This window comes from Spinacia oleracea, chromosome 1 (genome assembly GCF_020520425.1).
Source record: "Spinacia oleracea cultivar Varoflay chromosome 1, BTI_SOV_V1, whole genome shotgun sequence".
Taxonomy (NCBI): domain Eukaryota; kingdom Viridiplantae; phylum Streptophyta; class Magnoliopsida; order Caryophyllales; family Amaranthaceae; genus Spinacia; species Spinacia oleracea.
This window is the reverse complement of record NC_079487.1, coordinates 135,679,703-135,701,113: the sequence shown is the minus strand read 5'-3', so window position 1 is coordinate 135,701,113 and position 21,411 is coordinate 135,679,703. Positions and strand designations below refer to the sequence as shown.

At 35.9% G+C, this 21,411-nt stretch overlaps 1 protein-coding gene across 2 annotated transcripts; it reads left to right on the top strand.

Moving 5' to 3' along the window:
- Positions 1 to 3,756: 3,756 nt before the first annotated feature.
- Positions 3,757 to 16,678, top strand: LOC110785719 (probable DNA primase large subunit). 2 transcript variants are annotated; one of them, XM_056830789.1, is made up of 21 exons: positions 3,757 to 3,998; positions 4,121 to 4,182; positions 4,323 to 4,432; positions 4,551 to 4,632; positions 4,722 to 4,781; positions 4,911 to 4,968; positions 5,193 to 5,212; positions 5,477 to 5,560; positions 5,653 to 5,717; positions 6,642 to 6,690; positions 6,777 to 6,824; positions 6,905 to 6,994; positions 7,286 to 7,345; positions 7,779 to 7,838; positions 9,015 to 9,089; positions 9,186 to 9,271; positions 9,443 to 9,536; positions 9,633 to 9,740; positions 13,605 to 13,691; positions 16,291 to 16,362; positions 16,616 to 16,678. In XM_056830789.1, the coding sequence occupies exons 1-19, from the start codon at positions 3,860 to 3,862 to the stop codon at positions 13,629 to 13,631; spliced, it is 1,377 nt and encodes a 458-aa protein (XP_056686767.1). In that variant the 5' UTR covers positions 3,757 to 3,859; the 3' UTR covers positions 13,632 to 13,691; positions 16,291 to 16,362; positions 16,616 to 16,678. The 2 variants fall into 2 exon arrangements, with proteins under 2 accessions (XP_056686767.1, XP_021845910.1); XM_021990218.2 differs by having other exon boundaries at positions 16,291 to 16,627.
- Positions 16,679 to 21,411: the final 4,733 nt, after the last annotated feature.

The following is a 21,411-nucleotide window of genomic DNA, read 5'->3' as shown; positions in this document are numbered from 1 at the left end:
CGATCGGGTGCGGTTGTGCGGGTACGCACAAGACCGGCCTATTTAATATGTTACAAAAAATAAAGAATCATAGAAGTATAATTTAACACAAACAAAAATTAACCCGTGCATCGCACGGGCTTAAATCTAGTTACATAATATACCCCTATTTAAACTTATTTGCCCTTAGACTTAACGGAAGTCTAACACCGTTAGTCATTAGTTTGAATTATCCCTTAATCAACCTAATTGATTAATAATTAACCCCTAATTAATAATTTACTCCATTATGCATTTTCTTTAATTTAATTTTTTTCTCTTTTTTCTTTATTTTCACTCACCCCCTTCCTTCTCTTCTGGTTCAACAAGCTCAACAACAATCCATCCCCTTCCCTCCTGGTTCCACCACCACCGACCACCGACTTCCGTCCCACCGACCACCGACTTCCGTCCCACCGACCACCGCCCACACCACCACCGAGCTCCGCTTCAATCTAACTCTCGTACAAAAAATCTTCAATCTAAATTCTCATTTTTTCCCCCAAATTGTCTCAATTCGATTTCTAGAAATGCGAATTATATGTTGGTGGAAGTATAGGACAGCAGCACATAGAATTAGAGAAGAGAAGAGGAAAAAGTTAATTTTGTAGCTAGAATTTCAGTTTTTCGTTCTTCGGTTTTCTCTTTCTTCTTCGTTTTTCCTTGCCTTCTTTCTGGATTTTTTTTTTGTTTTGATTCTGTTCGCACATAGCAGCAGCAACATCGTAATTATGAGATATAGCAGCAGCGATTAGTAGAGATTAGAGAACCTAGTAATTCTATTTTGGTTTTTAGATTTTCGATTATAGGATTAGAATTCAGAAATTTCGAATTCATTTTCTATTGTTCTTGAGTCTGTTCTTCAATTTCCATAAATTGTGTTACGAATGGGATTTTAGCCACGGCTTTACCATCGAACTATGAATTGAGCAATCCAAAAACCATGAAGAGAACGAGCACAACGACGACACTGGATTTGAACTTAAAGAGTGAGAGATCTTGGCTTGCGTCTTTAAGGCTGGTTTCGACTTCTTCTTGGTTTTTGTTCTTGAAGATTGAATCTGGGTTTTCAAGGTTTCAATTTTTTGAGGATTTGTCAATGGATGAGGATTTAAGGGATTTTCAAATTCAGTTTCTAATGGTGTTGAGATTCTCGAACCAGAAGAGAAGGAATAGGTGATTGAAAAGAGGAAAAAAAAAATTAAAGAAAATGAAAAATGGAGTTAATTAGTTAATTATTAATTAATTAAGTTAATTAAGGGCTAATTCGAACTAATGACTAACGGTGTTAGACTTCCGTTAAGTCTAGGGGCATTTGGTGCAAATAAGTTTAAATAGGGGTATATTACGTAATTTGAAACACGCGGGTGTATTTGGTGCATTTCGTTAAACCTCGTGGGCATTTCATGAAAAAACCGTTTATTTATTTATAACATATGCTAATTAAAACAACATTATGAAAAATTAGAAAACACATTAAATTACGAAAAGCTCCATTTGCAAGAACATGAGGTTGATCAACTCGCTTCCGCTCCACCTTATTAATGTGGACCAAGAGAATCCTTATCTAAGATCTTGATTTCTTCTAGTCCATTGTATTTGTATTTTTAGAAAATCTTCGTCCAATAGCATACCATTTGCACCACCTATTGAGAATCAGTAAAAATATTAACATTTTTCAATATTGCTTGACGAGCCTATCTCATGCCTTAGAGGCAAGCCAATCGCTTCAGCTTGTAAGCACTCTCTGTGGTTCTTGAAGATGCCCTTCCCATTACCATTTCATCTGTCTGAAGGTGATTCTCCCGCACCACCCTATACCTGCATTGCAGTTCTGCTTATGCCGTGAGCCATCCACCTGAATAATCGCAACTGAACGCTCTATGATAATTATATATCTAAAAGACGAGGTGGAATATTTTGCTCATTTGGAGGATGAGAGATTGCAGTGGAATAGAGAGCTTCCTACTAAAAATACCATGTTGGTCAAGGGCCTCCTTTATAAAAAAAAATAACCTAGGCAATGGCGGTGATGTTTTTCGTGAATACGCTGTTATTGCTTGACAGCCAAAGTGCCCATAAGTACTAATGAAATAGATACTTCATGTACAATTCTTCCTATCCTGACATTGAAATTGCCGGATATAGAACAAAGCTAATCCACAAAGGACATAGGTTAATTGATTTATGAATGGATTGCAATCAATCTATCCCCTCCAATTTTGTTGCGCTACCGAACAAAACCAAAATATGTATTGAATATCTCCTCTCCATTCGCACATAAATCACAACCAACCTCCATCTGAATCTTCTAGAGTGAAGATTAAGCTTTGTTGCAATTCCATTATGAAATACAAAACTTTCACTGATTCGTTAATGGTTCCAAACAGTGGCGGTGCCAGAAAATCGTACTACGAATTCGAAATTCAAACTCAAGCCGTCTTTTTATACAAAATATTGAATATTACTTTTGATACCGGACATAAAATACATTAAAATTTTAGCAACACTATTTGTAGTCTAAAATTCAATTAGAACGCAAAAAATTGGGAAAACTATAGTTGCATTTAGCAAATTTTCCTATTTTATAAGTAATTTATATAGGAATTTGTATACCCTATTTTAAAGGGGAAGGGGATTGATCCCCTGACCTTTGGTTTGGCTAGTAAAGAAAAAACACTGCAACACCTCTTTTGTATTTGTAATATATTGCGTTTACTAGCACTTGACCTCTTTTTATTTTGTAAAACCTGTCAAATTTTTTGTTTAGCGAGTTAGGGTACAATTGAACCCACTGAACTCTTACTAGCACCGCCCCTGGTTCCAACCTTTATGCAAAGGCAGAGAGCAGAGTAAAGTGGCTAGCCTTCCAGTTTCAAACGTTACACAGTTGAATTTCAGATTTGTATTGCGAGATTTCACCATGAACCCATCTATCTCTGTTCACGACTACTGTTTTTCCATCACCAATCTTCCAATCACAACCTTTTAACAAAGATTACTCACACAACAAAGACCACACATAACCCAAGAAAAAACCACGATAATTTGTTGGTTCGTAGGTTTGTAAAGGGGTTGGAGTACCACATAATGTCCCCTCAAACCAAAAATAAAACAACAAGGTGTCACATAATGAAATCCAAAGATACTCTCATGAACGATTTTCCTAAAAATGACTAAATCTAAATTTATTCTCATTAAGTCATTTTACATTAGTCTAAAAATTAATTTCTGCATTATCATCTAAAAACTAACTATAAAGGTTATATTTAAAACGCTACTGGTGGATTGGTGGTTGCGGTTTTATTTTTTTTCCTTCAAAAAATTCTTATTTACAAGGGGTGTACAATAAATATTGTACACCGGAGTAAAAGTTAACTCAAAATGTTTAAAAGTTAAGCTTATATATGTAAAAGTTATCTATTTTTTAGTGATAAAGTTTTTCATTTTAGTAAAATGTATTTCTTCAAAATCAATAATAATGTATAAAATTAATCATTTAAATGTTTATTTATCAACCTTTTTTTACTAATATAAAAGTAAAACTAAGTTAAAATTACAAAAAAATGGGTAAAAGTTATCATGGTGTACAATAAATTTATTGTACACCTTGTTCATTCAATACATTTTGTTTTTCGTTTTGGTAACGAGCTTTCTAATTTCTATGCCCGGATTAATACCCGGATCCTTCAGCCCTAGGAAGTAGAAACAGTACACCAAAAATTTCCCGCTATTTCTCCTCTTCTAATCTCTGGAGATGAACCCTGGCGCCAAACTTTCAGCCCTCACTTTCTACTCCACCACACGAGACCACTGTAGAGAGAGAAAAGAGTAGAAAAATATGGAAATCGTGAGATCTCAGAGAAAAATTTCTGCCGGCGACGTCGCCGTCATCTCCACCTTCCCTCTCTACCGCACTCCTCCTGTACTCGAAGTTCGCCTCGACGATTTTGAACTATTCGCCATTGATCGTCTCCGAGGTTTTTCTCTCTCCTAGTTTCAGTGAATTTCTCTATTTTAGGCCGTTAATTTTACTTCAAACTTATAAATTAGGGTTTCTATAATGTGTTAACCGATTGATGATTTTTTTGTGAAATGATAGTGCTGAAAGGAATTTCCGACGGACTTTCTCGGGGAAAGAAGCCTGATGAAATCGAAAGACTGGTAAATATTATGCTAACAGTATACTTCAATTCAATCAATTGCTTATTGGATTTGTTGTTTGAGCATTTCAATTTTCTTTGATTGTTACTTCTATTTCTGTTTTAGGTTTAATTTTTAGGTTGATTAATTTGATTTATTAGGTGAACGATTTGTGGAAATCACACATCAGACATCCGCAGGCTTCAGAGTCGGAGACTATTAACAAAGACATCATCTCTCACTTCGTTCTCCGGCTTGTTTATTGCAGGACGTAATGACTCCTTTAACACTGTTCTACTAATTACTCCTTATTACTGCTTGTTTCGTGTTTTTAATGTCTACTTTTGCTGTTAACTGATGATTTCCTTTCAAACAAATTCCGATGGCAGGGAAGAATTAAGGAAGTGGTTCTTGTCAATGGAAACAACTCTCTTTCGCTACCGATTTAAGCTTGAGGGTTTCGAAAGTCAGGTATACACAAAAATATTTTCGTAGCTTCTCCTAACCACTTAACCGTGTTTGATAAATGTCAGTTTTATGACAATATTATTTGTTTGTAGAGAGCTATACTAGCGGAGTTCAATCTTCCCTATAAAGCAGTTAGCAATGCAGAATACAAGGTGATTAATACTTGTGTTCATTTAGTTAAGCATTGCTTTGACAAGAAATGGCTATGTAATTTTAATTTTATGTGTGTTTACAACTGTAAGATGTTAGCACTGATTTTTGGCTTTAATGTAAAACTTAAGAGTGTGGAGGAGAAGCTAACACAAGTTGCAAGATCCCTTGGGCAGTCTGTGACCAGATGTAAGAGCAATTTATTGAGTTTTGATGCATTTTGATGTTATATAAGGAGTTGTTTTTTAAAAAGATCCTTTAACTCATTAAATGTTTACTGAGACTGTTTGGATCATTTTTTGCACAGGAAGTGTTGCATGAAATGCTCTTTTCCTTTTTAATTATTTTTTAGTTTTTGTTGCATGTTTATGTTGCAATGCAATCTTATTGTTGTTATTTCGCTTGTTTTGCAGCCGATGACATATTCTACAAGGTTAGGCTCAATGCTTTTGAGTGTAATATTTTCTTTCTCCCAAAAGCAAGTAATTACAGCAAGTTGTCTTTTCTACTAATGGAGATGTAATATTGCTATGGTGTCAAAGAAACATAATTCAGGATATCGTTCTCTTGGCTGTGCTATTTTCGTCTTTCTTCTCTTGCTTGTCAGACATTAGATATTAACTGATACTCAGAAAACTAATTGATGTTTAGAAAGACATTTTTTCTGCTGTTTGCTAATTACATATGCTGAATGAAGGTACCGTTTGAAGAAGTTCCTGAACTTGTTGCTGGACGCAAAGTGTACGTCCATAAAGGGCATGCCTATGTTGCTATGAATCAGGTGAACATAGGGTGATTATCTGGTTTCTTTTGGTTATATGTATGATCTTAACTAATATGCTGTAGTTGTGCTACTACATATCTGTTTCTTAGGTTGTTTCTCTTGTTGTCACACAATTTCGCAGCAATCTATCCAAGGCTCTTATACTCACGAATAGGTTAGTTTTCTGAATCTGGTCTTGAACTTTTCTCTTACTGTATTCCGATAGCTATGGTTGTGTTCTAGAAAACAGCCAAATCAGAATTAGGGAGGAAAAATTCTGCACTAGCTTGCTACCTTTGTTGCTGTCTCAGAAATTTATGGTTTTTTGATATATAATAGTGATAAGTTCTTGGTGATCTATTCCTAAAATCTAATTATTGGATCCCACTCAAGAAGACTTTGATGCTTTCACCTACTGATAGACTGGAAAATTTTGATGGTCAAGAAAACCTATGACATAAAATGTCCTTCATGGTTGACAGTATATCCACTGGTAATTCTAGCTTCTTTGGTATTCTTTGGTAGTGTATCTCATTTATCTGACTGAGTAAATAGGTAATTTACATATTCTTGGACATTATGTACTGCAACACTTCAGCAAAGAATAAATCAGTAAGTAGTTGGATTCATATACTTAATGCTGTCCTAAAAACCACAACTGACCATTGGGAACTGGCAACCAATTTAGGGTGGAAAGGTATTCGTTGTGGAATTCAGACTAGCCTGAAGCTATGTTTTTTTAAATACACCTACAACTGCAGGTCGTAGGTTCCAGATGTTAGAATCATTATTTTATGAAATGCATGTGGTCTGTAATGAAATTTTATTGTCCTTGTCCCTGGTTAGTGTCGAGCATCATAAATGGGTATTTGAAATAAGATGGAGATTCTGTGTAACATAGTTCAGCGGGAAAGGAATTTGTTTTCTCTAGGCTATGTGGAAACTTAGAAATCCAAGATATTGGGATTTTGTCTCTCTTTGTGTTTTTAGGCTTTATAAAAAGTATATATATCCAGTGCTCTCTCAGAATCTTATCACAATAAGAAATGAGCTGAAACAATACTGTTTTTTCTAATTAATCCTGTTAATTTTACTACAGAAAATGGACCTCTATGATCAGTGACAAGGAGAAGAATAGGTTGACTCCGGTAAGTAGCAGACCATGTGTGAAATAATCTTGAGTCTGTCAGTTGCAGATCATTGTGCTTAGTCTGCTTACTCTTCTTCTGTGCAGATTGTTGAAGCTCTTAGCACAAGCTACCTTGGTCCTGACTATTCCGAGGTAACTTTTCTGGTTGACTAAAAATGTGCAACTATAGATTCTTGAATTCAAAATTTCAGAGTGTCCTGCTGGTTTTGCAGGCGAAGGGGTTTGGAGAGATATCACTGAAAGACCTTGATCGAGTAGCAAATAGCTCATTTCCGCTCTGCATGCGTCACCTATTTGATAAGGTTGGAAAATTGATTCTCTAGATATCTAGTTACTTTCATGCATTATTTTACCCATTAAATGAACCTGTGTATGCCTTTTCGTCAGATATTAAGTTAGTTTCTTATTAACCTTTGATTTTGAGGTAGGGAAGTTTTTCATGCTGATGCATTTTACTTCGAACATCTGATTCTTTGGTTCTATTTAACTATTGCTATAATATTCCTTTTGGTTTAATAAAATTTCAATTTATTTGCCAAAATTTAAAGTTCTCTTGTTTGACAAAGTCAATTGTGTGCTCTAACTTTGTGCAGCTAAAGGAAGACCATCACCTCAAGCATGGAGGCAGGATGCAGTTAGGTCTATTTCTCAAGGTATGTGTTTGCATAAATAAATTTATTTGACATGTTTTCTTTATAAACAATACTTGTTGAAGATCATGAAATAGAACATGCCTTACTTTCAACACCTTATCTGTCCTGATGTTGGTGTTATCTTTTAGGGTAAACTTTTTTGTCCTATAGATCTTTTACTTTGGTGTTGCATTTACTTGCTCCAGAGATGAGTTTAGATCCTTAAATTGAAGGTTTTTTTATCCACTTGTACGTGATGCAACTTTTTGAAAACGAGCAACTAGTTGACAAAGGTTTTTTGGTCTTTTGTTAAAATAAGCTAAATGAGACAATTAATGAAGTCTGTATTAATCTACTGGAAACAGTGTAGATGACGGTACTTGACAAATTTATCTGGAATTTTCTGTTGATCATGTAGATGTGGTGAGTCAAGTGTTTGTTTTCCTTTCTGCAGGGTGTCGGATTACCATTGGATGATGCTCTTACCTTTTGGAAATCGGAGTTCTCCAAGAAGGTAATAACTTCAGTATTCACAACTCTTTGTTTCAGAATCTGTAGGAGATGCATATGCTGTATTAGTCAAAGTTGACAATGATGCTCGTGAATTTTGACTCCATCTGTAATTGTCGGTGATTCTTCAATTGAGGTTGTAGATGATAGCCTATCCTATTGTACCTTTTGCAACTCAATATAAAGTTCTGCCTTTTTATTAAGGGATGTCCAAAAAACAAAATTTGAATTTTCAGGATAGTAAAGTGGTACTTCCTCCGCTTTTTTACTTGTTCCACTTTTTACTTATTTCATTATTCACTTACCTCATTTGATCATATTTTTTTAATAAATACTCCCTCCGTATTTATTTAAGGGATACACTTGCCTTTTCCGGCCGTATTTATTTAAGAGATACACTTGCCATTTTTAGTAACTTATCAACCCCACCATCTAATTAAATAATACATCTAATTTACCATATGACCCACCATCCTATTAAACAAATAATTTCATAAACCCACCCCACCTCCCACCCCACCCCACCAAAATGACATGGTCCCCACTTGTTTAATTATTAAAATATCTACCCAAACCCACTTGCTTTATTATTTTTATTTCATTCAATTCTTTTTCTTAATACCCGTGTCCGACCAAGTGTATCTCTTAAATAAATACGGAGGGAGTATATAAAGACAATGTTATTATGATAAATGTTATTGGCTTCATCTCAATGTGTATTTTCAAAATATCAATGTTTAATAATTTTCACTAATTGATAGTTGATGATATCAATGGTCAAAGTTGTGTGTTAGCAAATTGCGAATTCAAAGAGGAACACGTACAAAAGGAGGAAATACATATCCAGAAATATTTCCATTAAAGGTTAAAACATCTGGCTATATGGACTAATAAATGCTTTTGATAGAGGTAAAATGGGTAAAAAAAAAAGGGCTGTAGCAATACAGAACTCTTCATATTCATGCCCAAAGAGAAGAGGGGACTTGTGCAGTGCTAATTGGTAATTGCAAATTCACGTATTGCCCTATAATCACTGTCACTACGGAAAGACAGGAGCCATGGTCCCATGGCATTAGAGCTTTTCATTTACGCTACAAGTCTTCCAACGATGTGTTATGGATATTTTGGAGCAGGTTGCATTTCTTTCTGACGACTGTTGGTGTTTGATCTTTCTTTGTAGGTTGGTCCTGATAAATTTGACAAAGAGTATGCTTACGGCATACGCCACAACTATGGAAAAGAAGGCAAGAGAGTGGTAGGCAATCTATATGTACTTTTGACCTGAAGAGAGCTATGGTTGCTTACTATTACATTTACATTATCATTGAGTTCTTGGATTTTGTGTTTTCAGGATTATACACCATATTCTTGTCAGAAGATCATCACAAGTGCTCCTGGTGTTGGAGATCATCATGGCTGTCCTTATCGGCATTTTAGGTAAGATAGCTCCTCTTATGGAAGTTTTAATAGACTAGTAACGTCAAAACAACAAGATCTTTTGGGCATAGATTAAACTTATTTCCCAGCCGGTACTAGTTTCGGAAAATTTTGTCAAAAAGCTTTTGTTAGTATTTGTCGTCCACCTGATGTGTTATTTCCTTTTGGCAGCGAGGACAACCTTAGAGCTGCGCTTAATAAAATGGGAGTGAGTAGTCGGGCAATGTCTGATGTAATGGACAAAGTCCGAAACAAACACTTCCAGGTAAGGATAGTGCATCTTTTGTAAAATATGCGCTGCTGCATTTCATCAGTTACACCAGGGGTTGTTCATTATCTGAAAATGGTAATACATGTACAGTTGGCATGCACCTTAACGTTTGAAGCTATTCACGGTTCGTCCTGTGATGCTGGAATCAATCATCCTAACCAGTACTTCAGTGATAGCCAAAAGATTCTGCAATCGAAGGTATATCATAGTTATTTTTTAACCTTTCCCGTTTGTTAATTTTGAAAACCTAGTTATGATGTTTGCTTTTATTATCAGCCCGAAAGTGATTTCTATCGTTCTATGAAGTTTCTAAATTCTTATTTATGTCTGGTGGTGATCCATATGTTGTTTTGAGTTGAAACTTGAAACCCCCTATATATACAGATTAGTTGCTATTCCAAGTATTAAGTCTGTATCTTCGAAACTCTTTTTCCCAGGATTATGCTGGAAGTAATGAAATATTTACAAACTATTTTTTTTAATTGATGTTGATGCTTGATAACGATGAACCAAAATCTAAAGAGAAACTAAGAAGATAAAAGTTGAACATGGAGGATATGTATATGTTTCAATTTCCGCGAAGAAATTGCGTACTATGTAGGCTTTGTTTGATTTCGCACGTAGAAGATCGAGACACAGCCCCAAGACGGATTTTGATGGAAAACACTTTTCTAGAAAATGATTTCCCCAATTTTCTTTATTTGTTTTGTTAAAGAGTGGAAAACTATTCCCCAAGGGTAGAAAACAATTATCCAAAAACAAATTCCTCAATTGTGTTTTCCCTTGAAAATTGTTTTCCATTGAAACAAACGGAGCCGTAATAAAAAGTAAGAACATACTACCTCCGTTTCAAAATTAGCCGCTTTCTGTTTTAGTCCGTTTTATAATGTCTTTACATTTTGCTTTATTCTATTTTTGGACATGAAAATTTATTACTCCATCGGTCCATCTTACCCTCTTACCCCACAAGATTTACAACTTTCCACTCACTTTTTCTTACTTTATTCATTTTTTTTTTCTTATACCCACTCACCTTTTTACCCATCTAACATGCTTTATCCATATTTTATCATATCCACCCACCTTTTTACACACTTTTCCTATTTTGACTTAATATTTGTGCAAATAGTAACCTTAAAGATCATTCTGAAACGGAGGTAGTACATGCTATCATCTAACTTCAAATGGCATCGCATGGCATGGCATGAGACTCACACCACGTAGTTAAATGTCACAATGGATGAAAACTCAACAATTTAGGACAATGAATGTAGGATATGGAATTTAGACAGTGAGTTGTATTTCTAAGTTGAAGACTATTTTCTTGTGTTGTGGTTTGAGTTCTGTTATACCTTTGTCATTGAGGCATGGAAGGTTAGTTGCATTTATATTTTATCATTTTGGATAGGTTTTAAAGCTTTGTTGTTTAATTGAGTACGAGGACTGGAGGAGCAGTAATGTAATGAACTAAATAGTAAAGGTTATAATGGGTAGTGCAAGTAGTATTAGTGCTAGAAGACAAATTAGGTAGTTAGAGTAGAGAGACTATAAATAAGGGAACACTAGGTTTAGAAGGCATGTTGAGAAATTGGTAAAGTTTAGGCTTTGGAGAGTGGTGACCTCAAGTCACTAAACCTAGAGATTGGTGGCCTCAAGTCACTACTTTTTATATCCCATTTTGTGTTCATCATCTTTCTAGCAAATTAATATAATTTCTAGTTTTCTACCAGTAATTTCTGCTCAAATTAGCCAGTTTATCTCATTTGGTATCAGAGCGGTACAATTCTAGGCTGGATAACTGATCAGATTTTCGGAGGGAAAAAAAAAAAAAAAAAAAAACAAAAACAAAAACAAAAAGAAGATGGAAGTTGCTGGAAAACAGTCAACACAGTTGATGCAAAGGTGGATTCGAGATGAGTTTGCCTACATCACACTCAAAAGAAACCAAGGGATTTCAGATTGTAAGGAGGAGGAGCGCATCCGGCAAGAGCTTCAAATTCATGTGTTTGGTGGAAGGGGTTCAGATGTCTGGATTATTCAAATGGAGGATTTTTTCGATTTTTTTCAGTTGAATGAAGATGACAAGTTAAAGGCTGTCATTATTGGACTCGATGATGAAGCGTTGCGGTGGTTCGAAGGTGAACACAAGTTCCTGCCTTTCGATGGTTGGCAAGAACTGAAGGACCATGTATTGCGACGTTTTGGGTCATCACCACCACTATCTGCACAAATTTTCAAAGACCAAATGGAGGAGGTAAACAAGAGAAGTATGCAGAACCTTCAAAAAGAAATTTCTAGAATACTTGATGAAGCTTTTGTTCCAATTGAATTGGGGTTTAAGCAACTTCGAGAAACACTTAGAGAGGAAGTGAAACATGCGGCGGCGGCAGATCCGGAGGTGGTAGAAGCGAAAGAGACCGATCGTGAGGATTTAAAGAAAAATAAAGGAGAAAATGTGGTGAATGTGGTGGCTGACACCGGCAGAGATAAAGAATTAAGAGGGATAACTGGTGGCGCGTCCGTTGCTTTAATAGGTGAGCGAAGAAGAGGGTCGTTTGAGAGAGGAGGTGCTGGTGGCAGTGGGTCTGGTGGTGGGCCAGGCCTAGTCATGGGCGATATTGTTGATGCTACAACTAGTGGTTACAACAGGGACGGTCGAGGAGGTGTTGGTGGCGGAAAATCTGGTAGGAGGGCCGGTGACTTTGCAAGTGGGTTTACTGGTGGTGGTCGGGATGGTCTCCCTGGAAAATCTGGTGGAGAATCTGACGGACTTGTGAACGGTAGAGCTTCTGTTTTGCAAGCGGTGGATCTTGGGCGAGCAGATCCGGTGGTGGACCCAGATATTTTTTTGGCAAGAATGACGACAATGATAAATGTTTACTCACCGGTGAGAATTCCGGTGGAGCACAGCGGCAATAGCGGTGGGACTTGCAAAAACAAATTTCCAGAAAAATTGTGTGGAAGAAACCTTGTTGGATTAATAATTGGCTGGGAGGGGAAGTCACTTGTAAAAGAGGGGGCCAGTAAGGGCAAATTGGTAAATGGACCAAAGTATAACATGACTGACAACACTAGGGAAATCTGGCTGCTATTGCCACTTGCATCTAAGAGAAGGGAAGAGCTACAGGTTAACCTAATTAATTTTGGTGAAGAAATGAAGCTTAGTGGGCTTAGCCATTTAAAAGCCTTATTTTCTTTTATAGAAGAAAGCCAAACAGAGGGCTTTAGGCCCAATGTCCTTTCCCAAGCTCTGAGCCTCCATACTCCAACCCTCAATTCACAACCCAAAGCAACTTACCCAACATCAATCCTGCCCAATTTGTGAGACTCGAATTACCCACCACACAACTCAATCTTTCACCCAGCCCAATTTACAACAAACCCACCCAACCTTTTATTTGTAAACCAAATCTCTTTTTAGATTTGCCCAACCCAAAAGCTTACAATCAAATATCAAAATCATCTACCCGCATAACCATTCCCACTCTCACCTTAATTTCATCACATGACAGTTTTCTACCTCCCCATGACAACTTGATCAGTTTGCTTGCAACACTCAGCAAGGAAGAGCTTGAACGGCTATGGCAACACTACTATGAAGATAACATTGACCAGCTTTATAGGGGCCGAGAATCGAGTGCCGATTACTATCCACCTTGAGGACAAGGTGGAAGTTTAGGGGGTCGGTATTGTAATGAACTAAATAGTAAAGGTTATAATGGGTAGTGCAAGTAGTATTAGTGCTAGAAGACAAATTAGGTAGTTAGAGTAGAGAAACTATAAATAAGGGAACACTAGGTTTAGAAGGCATGTTGAGAAATTGGTAAAGTTTAGGCTTTGGAGAGTGGTGACCTCAAGTCACTAAACCTAGAGATTGGTGGCCTCAAGTCACTACTTTTTATATCCCATTTTGTGTTCATCATCTTTCTAGCAAATTAATATAATTTCTAGTTTTCTACCAGTAATTTCTGCTCAAATTAGCCAGTTCATCTCAAGTAACAGATCCCAGGGAAATAAAATTCTATTTGTCTTCATTTGCTTTTGTTTCATTGATGATTATAGGTCCTTCTGAACAATCCGTCTGCATGAAGATCATTAACTTAGGGCTTGGGTGTCAAGGTGGAGTTTTGTTATTGCTTTTGCCTTCAGGTATGACTATGTATTTTGTTGTGGGCTTTTGGCCTAATAATTTCCATTGGATAAAATATTGAAAAATATGAATCATGTTACTTTGAGTGTTGTACAGTGTTTCTGTTTCTACCTGTGGAGTCATATTGAAAAATATGAATCAGGTTACTTTGGACTGCACAGATAACTCACTGGCTTCTTTTGTTTCTTTGGCTCTATCACTCTGTATAGATGTCACTATGTCAGTGATGTTATTAGAGGTGGGTTAATAGCCTGCAAATTGTGCAAACCTGAAGTACCTGCAAACTTTGGTTTCTGTTTCTACCTGTGGAGTCATTTTTATTTCTTAAGAACATGTGAACTATCACCATTTAGTGTATTGAGTTGGGACTTGAGAGAAAGTTGGTTTATGATATTTTGTTCTTACTACTTCCGTTTAGACTAGAACCTCAGAAACTAAGAGTGAAGTTCGGAATGATAATATAGATATTTGGACACTACCAGACTACTAGAGAGACTAAGAAATGAAGCTTTAAGGGTAAAGATAGGAGTCGTGGAAATAAGACCAGTGAAGAGCTTCAGCTTGAGGTAACATGTTTTGGTAGACTGACCATAGCATTATGCATATAAAAGCGAATCAAAGATCAAATTGCATTGCAAAATTTGCTAAACGCAGACATGTATACTATCTTTCCATGAATACAGAAACAGTCACAGAACACTTTGTATATCAAACTTCAAGGGGGTGCAGGCACAGCCACACATGAACCATCAAAATCCAAAGGTTGAGAAGAGATTTAGAACATGAAAATAGGACCTAGTGAGAGCGTGAACAATTACTTATCTTGGGTGTTAAAAGTTGTGAACTAGATTAAGATCTATAGAGAAGTTACATAAGAAGTTGTATGATCCTGTACCCAAAATGTTAGACACCTCAATGTTAAACTGTGCTATTAAGATCCGTGAAGTTTTATTGCTGGAACAAGGTTGACATATTGAGGGTGAAAGAAGAAAGAATCAATAGTAAAGGAGTCCTTTGGAGCATTTTATAATTTAAACTAGCCATAACTAAGAAGGGCTCAAGGTGGAGTAAGGCGAAAGGGGCTATAGAGCCTAGGTGCAAAGAGCAGGTGTGAGGTGCGTAGACCAGGTTATTGGACAGGGTAGCCCAATGGATATAGGGTTTGGGTCATTTGAATGAGGTTCTTATTGGGCAGGGCTTTTATTGTACATGACCTTTTTTTGACAGAGTCTATACAGGGCCGAACTTATAACGCAATAATTTTGAAAACTAAAATAGTAATGATATAAATAATAGTATGGATAGCTTCATATTCACTTTTATTCGCGTACAACACTTTTCTTCCCCCCCCCCCCCCATTTTCCTTGTTCGTTTATTGACCCGCCCGCTATTGAACCCCCAACCCGCTTTGACCCGCCCATTTTTGACTCTTTCGTTACCCGACCCTGACCCGACCCTCCCAATAACCACGTGTAGAGGTGCGTCATCAAATTAGGCGCTGTTCTTGAAATTTTACATTCTGTGTGAAAGACAGGATGAAGAGTTGAAGACATGAAATTAGTGCAGCCAATGCACCCCTTTGCACCCTTAGTGCACCTCAATGAAAATGCTTCAGACAGGCTGGGGGTTGGGCAGCAGGCAGTTCTGCTTTACAAACAGTACTACGCACACCTACAAAAACTAGTGTGGTTAGTTGATGCTAGATGCAGTGTAGACATAAAAAATCGGCATGCTTCACTCGTATTGATATACTAAAAAGGCCTATAATGATAATGGAAGGTATTTAGGTGCATAAAATTTGCTAGCTTGAAACATAGTTAATATTCTTGGTATTTATGATGTAAACCAAAGTCCTCAAAATATTTTCCATGGGATACTAATTTTGGACATGTATTATGTTCAAGGGGATTATTTCCAGTAGTTTTATATTCACACCTTTATTGACTCCTCAGAAGTCCGGCCTGATCCATAGGTTGTTTTTGTAGGAAGAAGGTATTTTACCTTTTCATTTATTTCGTCGCCTTTTATACACTAGCTGTTCTCACAGCTGTTTCTCTCCCTTCCCCCTTTTGTTAGCACATCTCGGTGTTATTATGTAGTTTTTTGGTGTTGATTTAGGACATTGTTTGGATTGTGGAGAATTTGTGCATCCAACACAGGGTAAAGGTTTAGCTATTTTGATTTATTAGTACTAAGTCATGACCCATGAATACACAAGGTACCTAAGGTTGGATCAGGCTTGGGAATATGGATCCCTTCATTCAATTCAAAACTTGTGAAAAACAAATTAATTAACATGTATTAGTGTGCATACTTTGTTCCCTATGGTCTTGCAAAAGTTTCTGATTCATGTTGGTGTTAATTTTTTTTACTTTAACTACTTTTCTGAATTATACAAATGAATGTCATAAAACCTTGACTCCTTTTGATTATTAAAACGGAGGAGGAAAAGGGTAAGTGGGGTTAGGGGTGTTGATTAGAAAGAGTGATTGGATAAAATCATGGATGACATAGTTGAACTGAAAGTATTAGTTTATTGATTAAGCTTTTTTGTAGCTTCTGCTTTCATAATTTTGTACTGTTTAATCTCCTTTTCAGGTGAGTATACCGTTCTGCTGGAATCATGCTTTTCTATGTGGTCCTGGCGACATCTTCTGTCTTGTTTTATGGGTAAGTTTACGTGTGCGAAGCAAGGGAAATGCCTTCACTGAGTTATGTACTTAACAAAGTTGATTGAAGGGATTAAAATATACAAAAAGCAATGAGAATGACGGCACTTAATCAGCGCCTTTAGGATGTAAAATATCAGTATCAGTTACAATAATAACAACTTTAATGTTCATAATCATCTTTTTCGTTTGTTGTATGTGAGTTTGAAAGTTCCCCTGAAACGTGGAGGAATTTTTTCTTTTTATATAATTAGTTCCATGCTCTGCGAACATGACTTTGGAAGGATGGAACCAGAGCTGGATTACTCCTTCGTTAACATGTAAGTTATTGATTCGCTTTCTTTTAGCTAATACGGTTATTTATAGTTCGTTTTCTATATGATCCTGCATTTAAGCTGTTGCTGCTCAGTAACAGTCATCTGCTACTTACTTTGCGAATTGAACCTTTTCTGAGACTCCATGTGGATCACATCTATGATATGTCCTTTCAGTTCCATTTTTTAACCATCACTTGCATGCGTGCAAAGAGTCGTATATTTCTATATATATTGAAGTTGCCACTTCTGAAGTCGAAAGGATCATTTTAGAAGTAAAATACTGAGATGCATGGAAATTTATAACTTTCTGCATACGTATAGGATATTTCATCAAAGAATAGATTTGGATTTAGTAAATGCTAATAAATATATAATGTCATATCCTCTAATCGGTTCTGCATTCGCTTGGAGCAGCACTCAGCTTTGTGGTTGATTTTTTTTTAAAGTCAATGTTGCATCTGCGCTCTACCCTTGACCCTTAAAAGCCTTCTAGGATTCTTATACTACTATCTAGGGATGTTTGGAAAAGCATTGTCACCTTAGGTAATGATATTAATATTACTAGTACTTTTAACTATTTTTTCAATTTCGTTTTCTAAATAAAGAGATTTTGAAGAGTATAAAGAAATGATTCAACGAATGTGACAACAAATTCGGGATAAAAGGAATATAAAGTATCCTTATTAGGACTTTCAGGAGTAATATCGGAAGCTTATTGCTAGATGACTTTATTTTCTTGTATATTTTATGATCTTACAAGAACCTGAGCTGGGTGGGACTAATGGCGTATGATGAGTTGATGATGTCCTTAATATTATTTCCTCTGTAAGACTTGATAAGTGGTACAGTGGTAATGAAGATGCAAGTACAGTTAGGTTAACAGTTAACTTAATTTTCCGTACCTATAGATGGCTATAGTTTAATCTCATAATCGTGGTAGTAGAACAAGTATAGATATAGAAATAGGAGTACATGAATTGTGTTCTCAATTTTAGTGCCTAGGCCTTTTTGGTAGGGATGGCAAATTTGACGGGACACCTTAGCACGACACGTAAAAAGCGGGATAATGTCAAGGGTTTATGACACGTTTAATTAAACAATTAAGATTTAAACACGTTATTGTTCGACACGAACACAAACATGACCCGACATGATACATTTATCAGCTCTACCTTTCGGTAAAACAAAAGAATATAAAATATAAAAAATGAACTTGTTAGGAATTGAACCCAAGACCTTGGGTATTATACTATAAGGCCTTAACCAATACTCCACCATTGTTTTTGTTTACATTAAGGAAACTAATTATATTATATTCTGAACATTTGGGGCCCTGTTCCGTCGCTCACCTCGCACACCCTCAAAATCGGCCCTGGTATTCGGTTGGGTGGAGGGTAAAAAAGAGGGGTGGTTGTTTGTGGGTTGGTGTGAAAAAGGAATGTGATGCATGCAATGTACCATAATAAAGAGTACAAAGATAGATGTTGACAAGTCGCTTGACTAGGTAGATTTCACCATCGTGCCTGATTAGTAATATGTGGTGGTAAAGTCCGACAATCTCAAGTATTAGCGAGGTTTCACTATTGTTAGGTTTAGCAAGGACCGGCTTAGTGGTCCGTGCTTGATCTCTGAAATAGACTGTTTTCTCTCTTGTTCATTGTTTCTCCATGAAATATCTCTATGAAGTATTCTGTTCCATAAAATGTTTCCGTTTATGTTTATGCGGTCTTTCATACACTCATATTATACGACCTTTCATATGCTTCATTAAAAAATACGAAAATATTCACACCAAAACAAATCTAATAAGATCCCTTGTGGATACTGATTTTTCCACCTATATGCGTATCATTGATCCCTCATGGATACTGATCTATTCCTCCTACATTATCTTTGTCAATTTATATTGATTTCCCATTTTCTTCACATATTTAAATACAAATTCATTTTCATTAACACTATTTATGACCTCTATCAAATACTCCCTCCATTCCTAAATGATATTCCTATTTGGTGTTTGGGGTGGAAAATAAGAAAATGGAATCTTGTAATGATTGAGGGTAAGAGAAAATAATAAATAAATGAAGAAAAGTAGTAAAGAAATGAAGGAGAGAGAAAATATTTTTATTAAAGTAATAAAAAATCATAAAAGTGGGGTTGGGTGGGTGAATGTGGAAATGTGAATGAATGACATTTATGGTAAAAAGTCATGTCCAAAAATAGAAACAGGAAGATCAAATAGGAACGACATTTATAGAAACAGGAAGATCAAAAAGGAATGGAGGGAGTAGTTGTTAAAAAATACTCCTCTAACGAAAGGGGTTAATCCTATTGTATTAGTACTCCGTAGTATACAATAAGTATTAGTAGCAGTATTACTACTAGTTATTTATGAACGAAAACCAATTGCTTGTTGATTCAGTGGTGATTGAGACTGAACTTGGTAAGGAGAACCCGTGTTCGATCCCCCACAACAATAATTGGGAGGGGACTAGAACCTAACCACCCAAAACTCGCCCCGAATCCGGATTACCCTTAAGGGTGAACCGGGTGCTAACACCAAAAAAAACTTATTTATGAACGAAAAGGGTTAATTAAATACATTTTTCAAAAAAAAAAAATTACATTTTTCAATGTTTTTTATGAAAAAACAAATTGTATGAAAATTGTATACAAACAAAAAAATTATAAAGGCGCTTCTCTCTCAAGCACACATTATTTTTAAACAAAAAATTATGAAGGCGCTCTTCTTTCAGGTGCATACATTATTTTTATACAAAAAATATCGGTTAAGGACCTATTATCTTCAAGTGTTATGGAGTACTTCGTACCATGTATGTAATAATCGTGGGGGAATCGTGGGGGACTATTGATAGATTTGATTACTTTTGGAATTTCTTCTAAACTCATTAGGGTGACAATGAGTCAATGATGCAATACAACTATTCAAGTAGTTTTTGTTTTTCAAGCATGTTGGGTTTTGATTTATATGACAAACGAATGGTCCACGGAAAACCACGAGAGTAAACCGAACAACATTCAGAATTGATTTCTAGTTTTCTATTTTAAGCCTCTTAGGTCTCAATCTATGCACAGTTAGTGAATATGCAATGCAAAATTGTGAGGATTTGAATGATGGGCGGCCAAAGATGATAACGAGGAAACATATAAGTGAATAGATGGGACATTCAATTAATTAAGTTCACAACTTTTTCCTTTTAAAAGGCCAGTCAGGAGTATTATAAGGAATGGGACCCATTTATATAATGTCACCATGCGAGATGCAAGATTAGAGCTGATAAACATGTTGTGTTCGTGTTCGTGGACGGGTTGAATTTAATCAGGCTAGAAAAACTGAATACTCCATGTCCTGTTTGATTAAACGTGTCTTGTCATATTGACCCACTCATCTTTTTACAAGGCCAACCAGAAATACAATAGGGTTGGGAGTTGGGACCATTTAAATAATGTCACCATGCAAGTCGTGGGACTTTTTTCATGGTTTGCTACTTTGATGTGTAGTGTACACTATGTAAAACACTTAGTCATACGCTTAGTTGATCACTGGGGTCTAGGGGTGAATGACACGAAAGAGAACACGTTAGCTATACTTGGGGTTTTAACCGAGAAAAACTTCTCCGATGCTAAAGTTAGTGTATGCTTGAGTAAAAAAAATTATCTATATGCAAGGTAAATAGATTATTTACCCAACAAAGATAGGTTGTGATTGACCATATATACCCCTTTCTTCTAAGGTTCTAAGGATGAACATTACTTGTACTCGTACATGTTGTTTTAGGGGGGAGGGAAGAAGAAGCGATTTGTGTTTGTATATGTTGTTTAAGGCATATTCCTCAGTTGCCTGGGATAAGCCTGTAAAGTCATTTTCCTAATTTGTCAGAAAGATTTATTAAAACAATTATGCTTCGAACACTTAATAGAAGCAACCATTTAATTATATGATACAGTAACCAGTACCATACTACCATACATTATGAGAGAGTAATGACTTGATGAAGGAATTGAGTGCCGTTAGGTATTTATTCATGTCATATGATGCAGCAAATGCTAAAAAAGTCTTAATCATCTATTGTGTTAATACTAAAGTCATTATGCATAAATGCATAATGTCAAAGTTTTTGGCCTTAGAAAAAAAGTTCATGATTACATCCATAATTATGAAGATTAGGGTTTTGCTTTTACCTCTTTTCTCCCTCTGAATTTAATATGAAGTTCACATTTAACGCAATTAAAGCACTTGAATAAACTAGGTATAGTTTTAAATTAAGTTTGTTAGTGTCCTTTGTGCTCTATTTCGAGGATTTTGTGAACTTATTGTATTAATCTTCTTAGCTTTTAACTTAAAGAAAAATTCAGACAATAATAAGGAGCATTTTCGAGTTAATTATCAGGCTTATTGTTGCTTGTTCTACCTTTATCACTTAGTAGTGGTTAAACTTTTATGTGCTTTGACGCTAACGAGGCTTAAGATTTTGTGTAGAAATGTACGTGCATGAGTCATTACTTTGAAAACCCATCTTTGGTTAAAGGTAATCTTATGATTATTTGACTTGTAATACTGCATGCCTAATGAAGTCAGGATTGACTTCCTTAGACAACAAAAGCTAGATTTGAATACGGACTGTAATATTCCTTGTATTTCATAATGAATTTAATTTGAATATTTTGGTCAAGTTGGATGTATTTTATCATTAAATTTTTAAAAATAATCA

Bases quoted from the DNA above. Each gene is read 5' to 3' on its own strand.
- LOC110785719 (XM_056830789.1), top strand. From the start codon at position 3,860: ATGGAAATCGTGAGATCTCAGAGAAAAATTTCTGCCGGCGACGTCGCC. The intron at 4,782-4,910 runs GTGATTAATACT...GTAAAACTTAAG, and splicing joins TTAGCAATGCAGAATACAAG to AGTGTGGAGGAGAAGCTAAC. The intron at 9,537-9,632 runs GTAAGGATAGTG...ATACATGTACAG, and splicing joins TCCGAAACAAACACTTCCAG to TTGGCATGCACCTTAACGTT.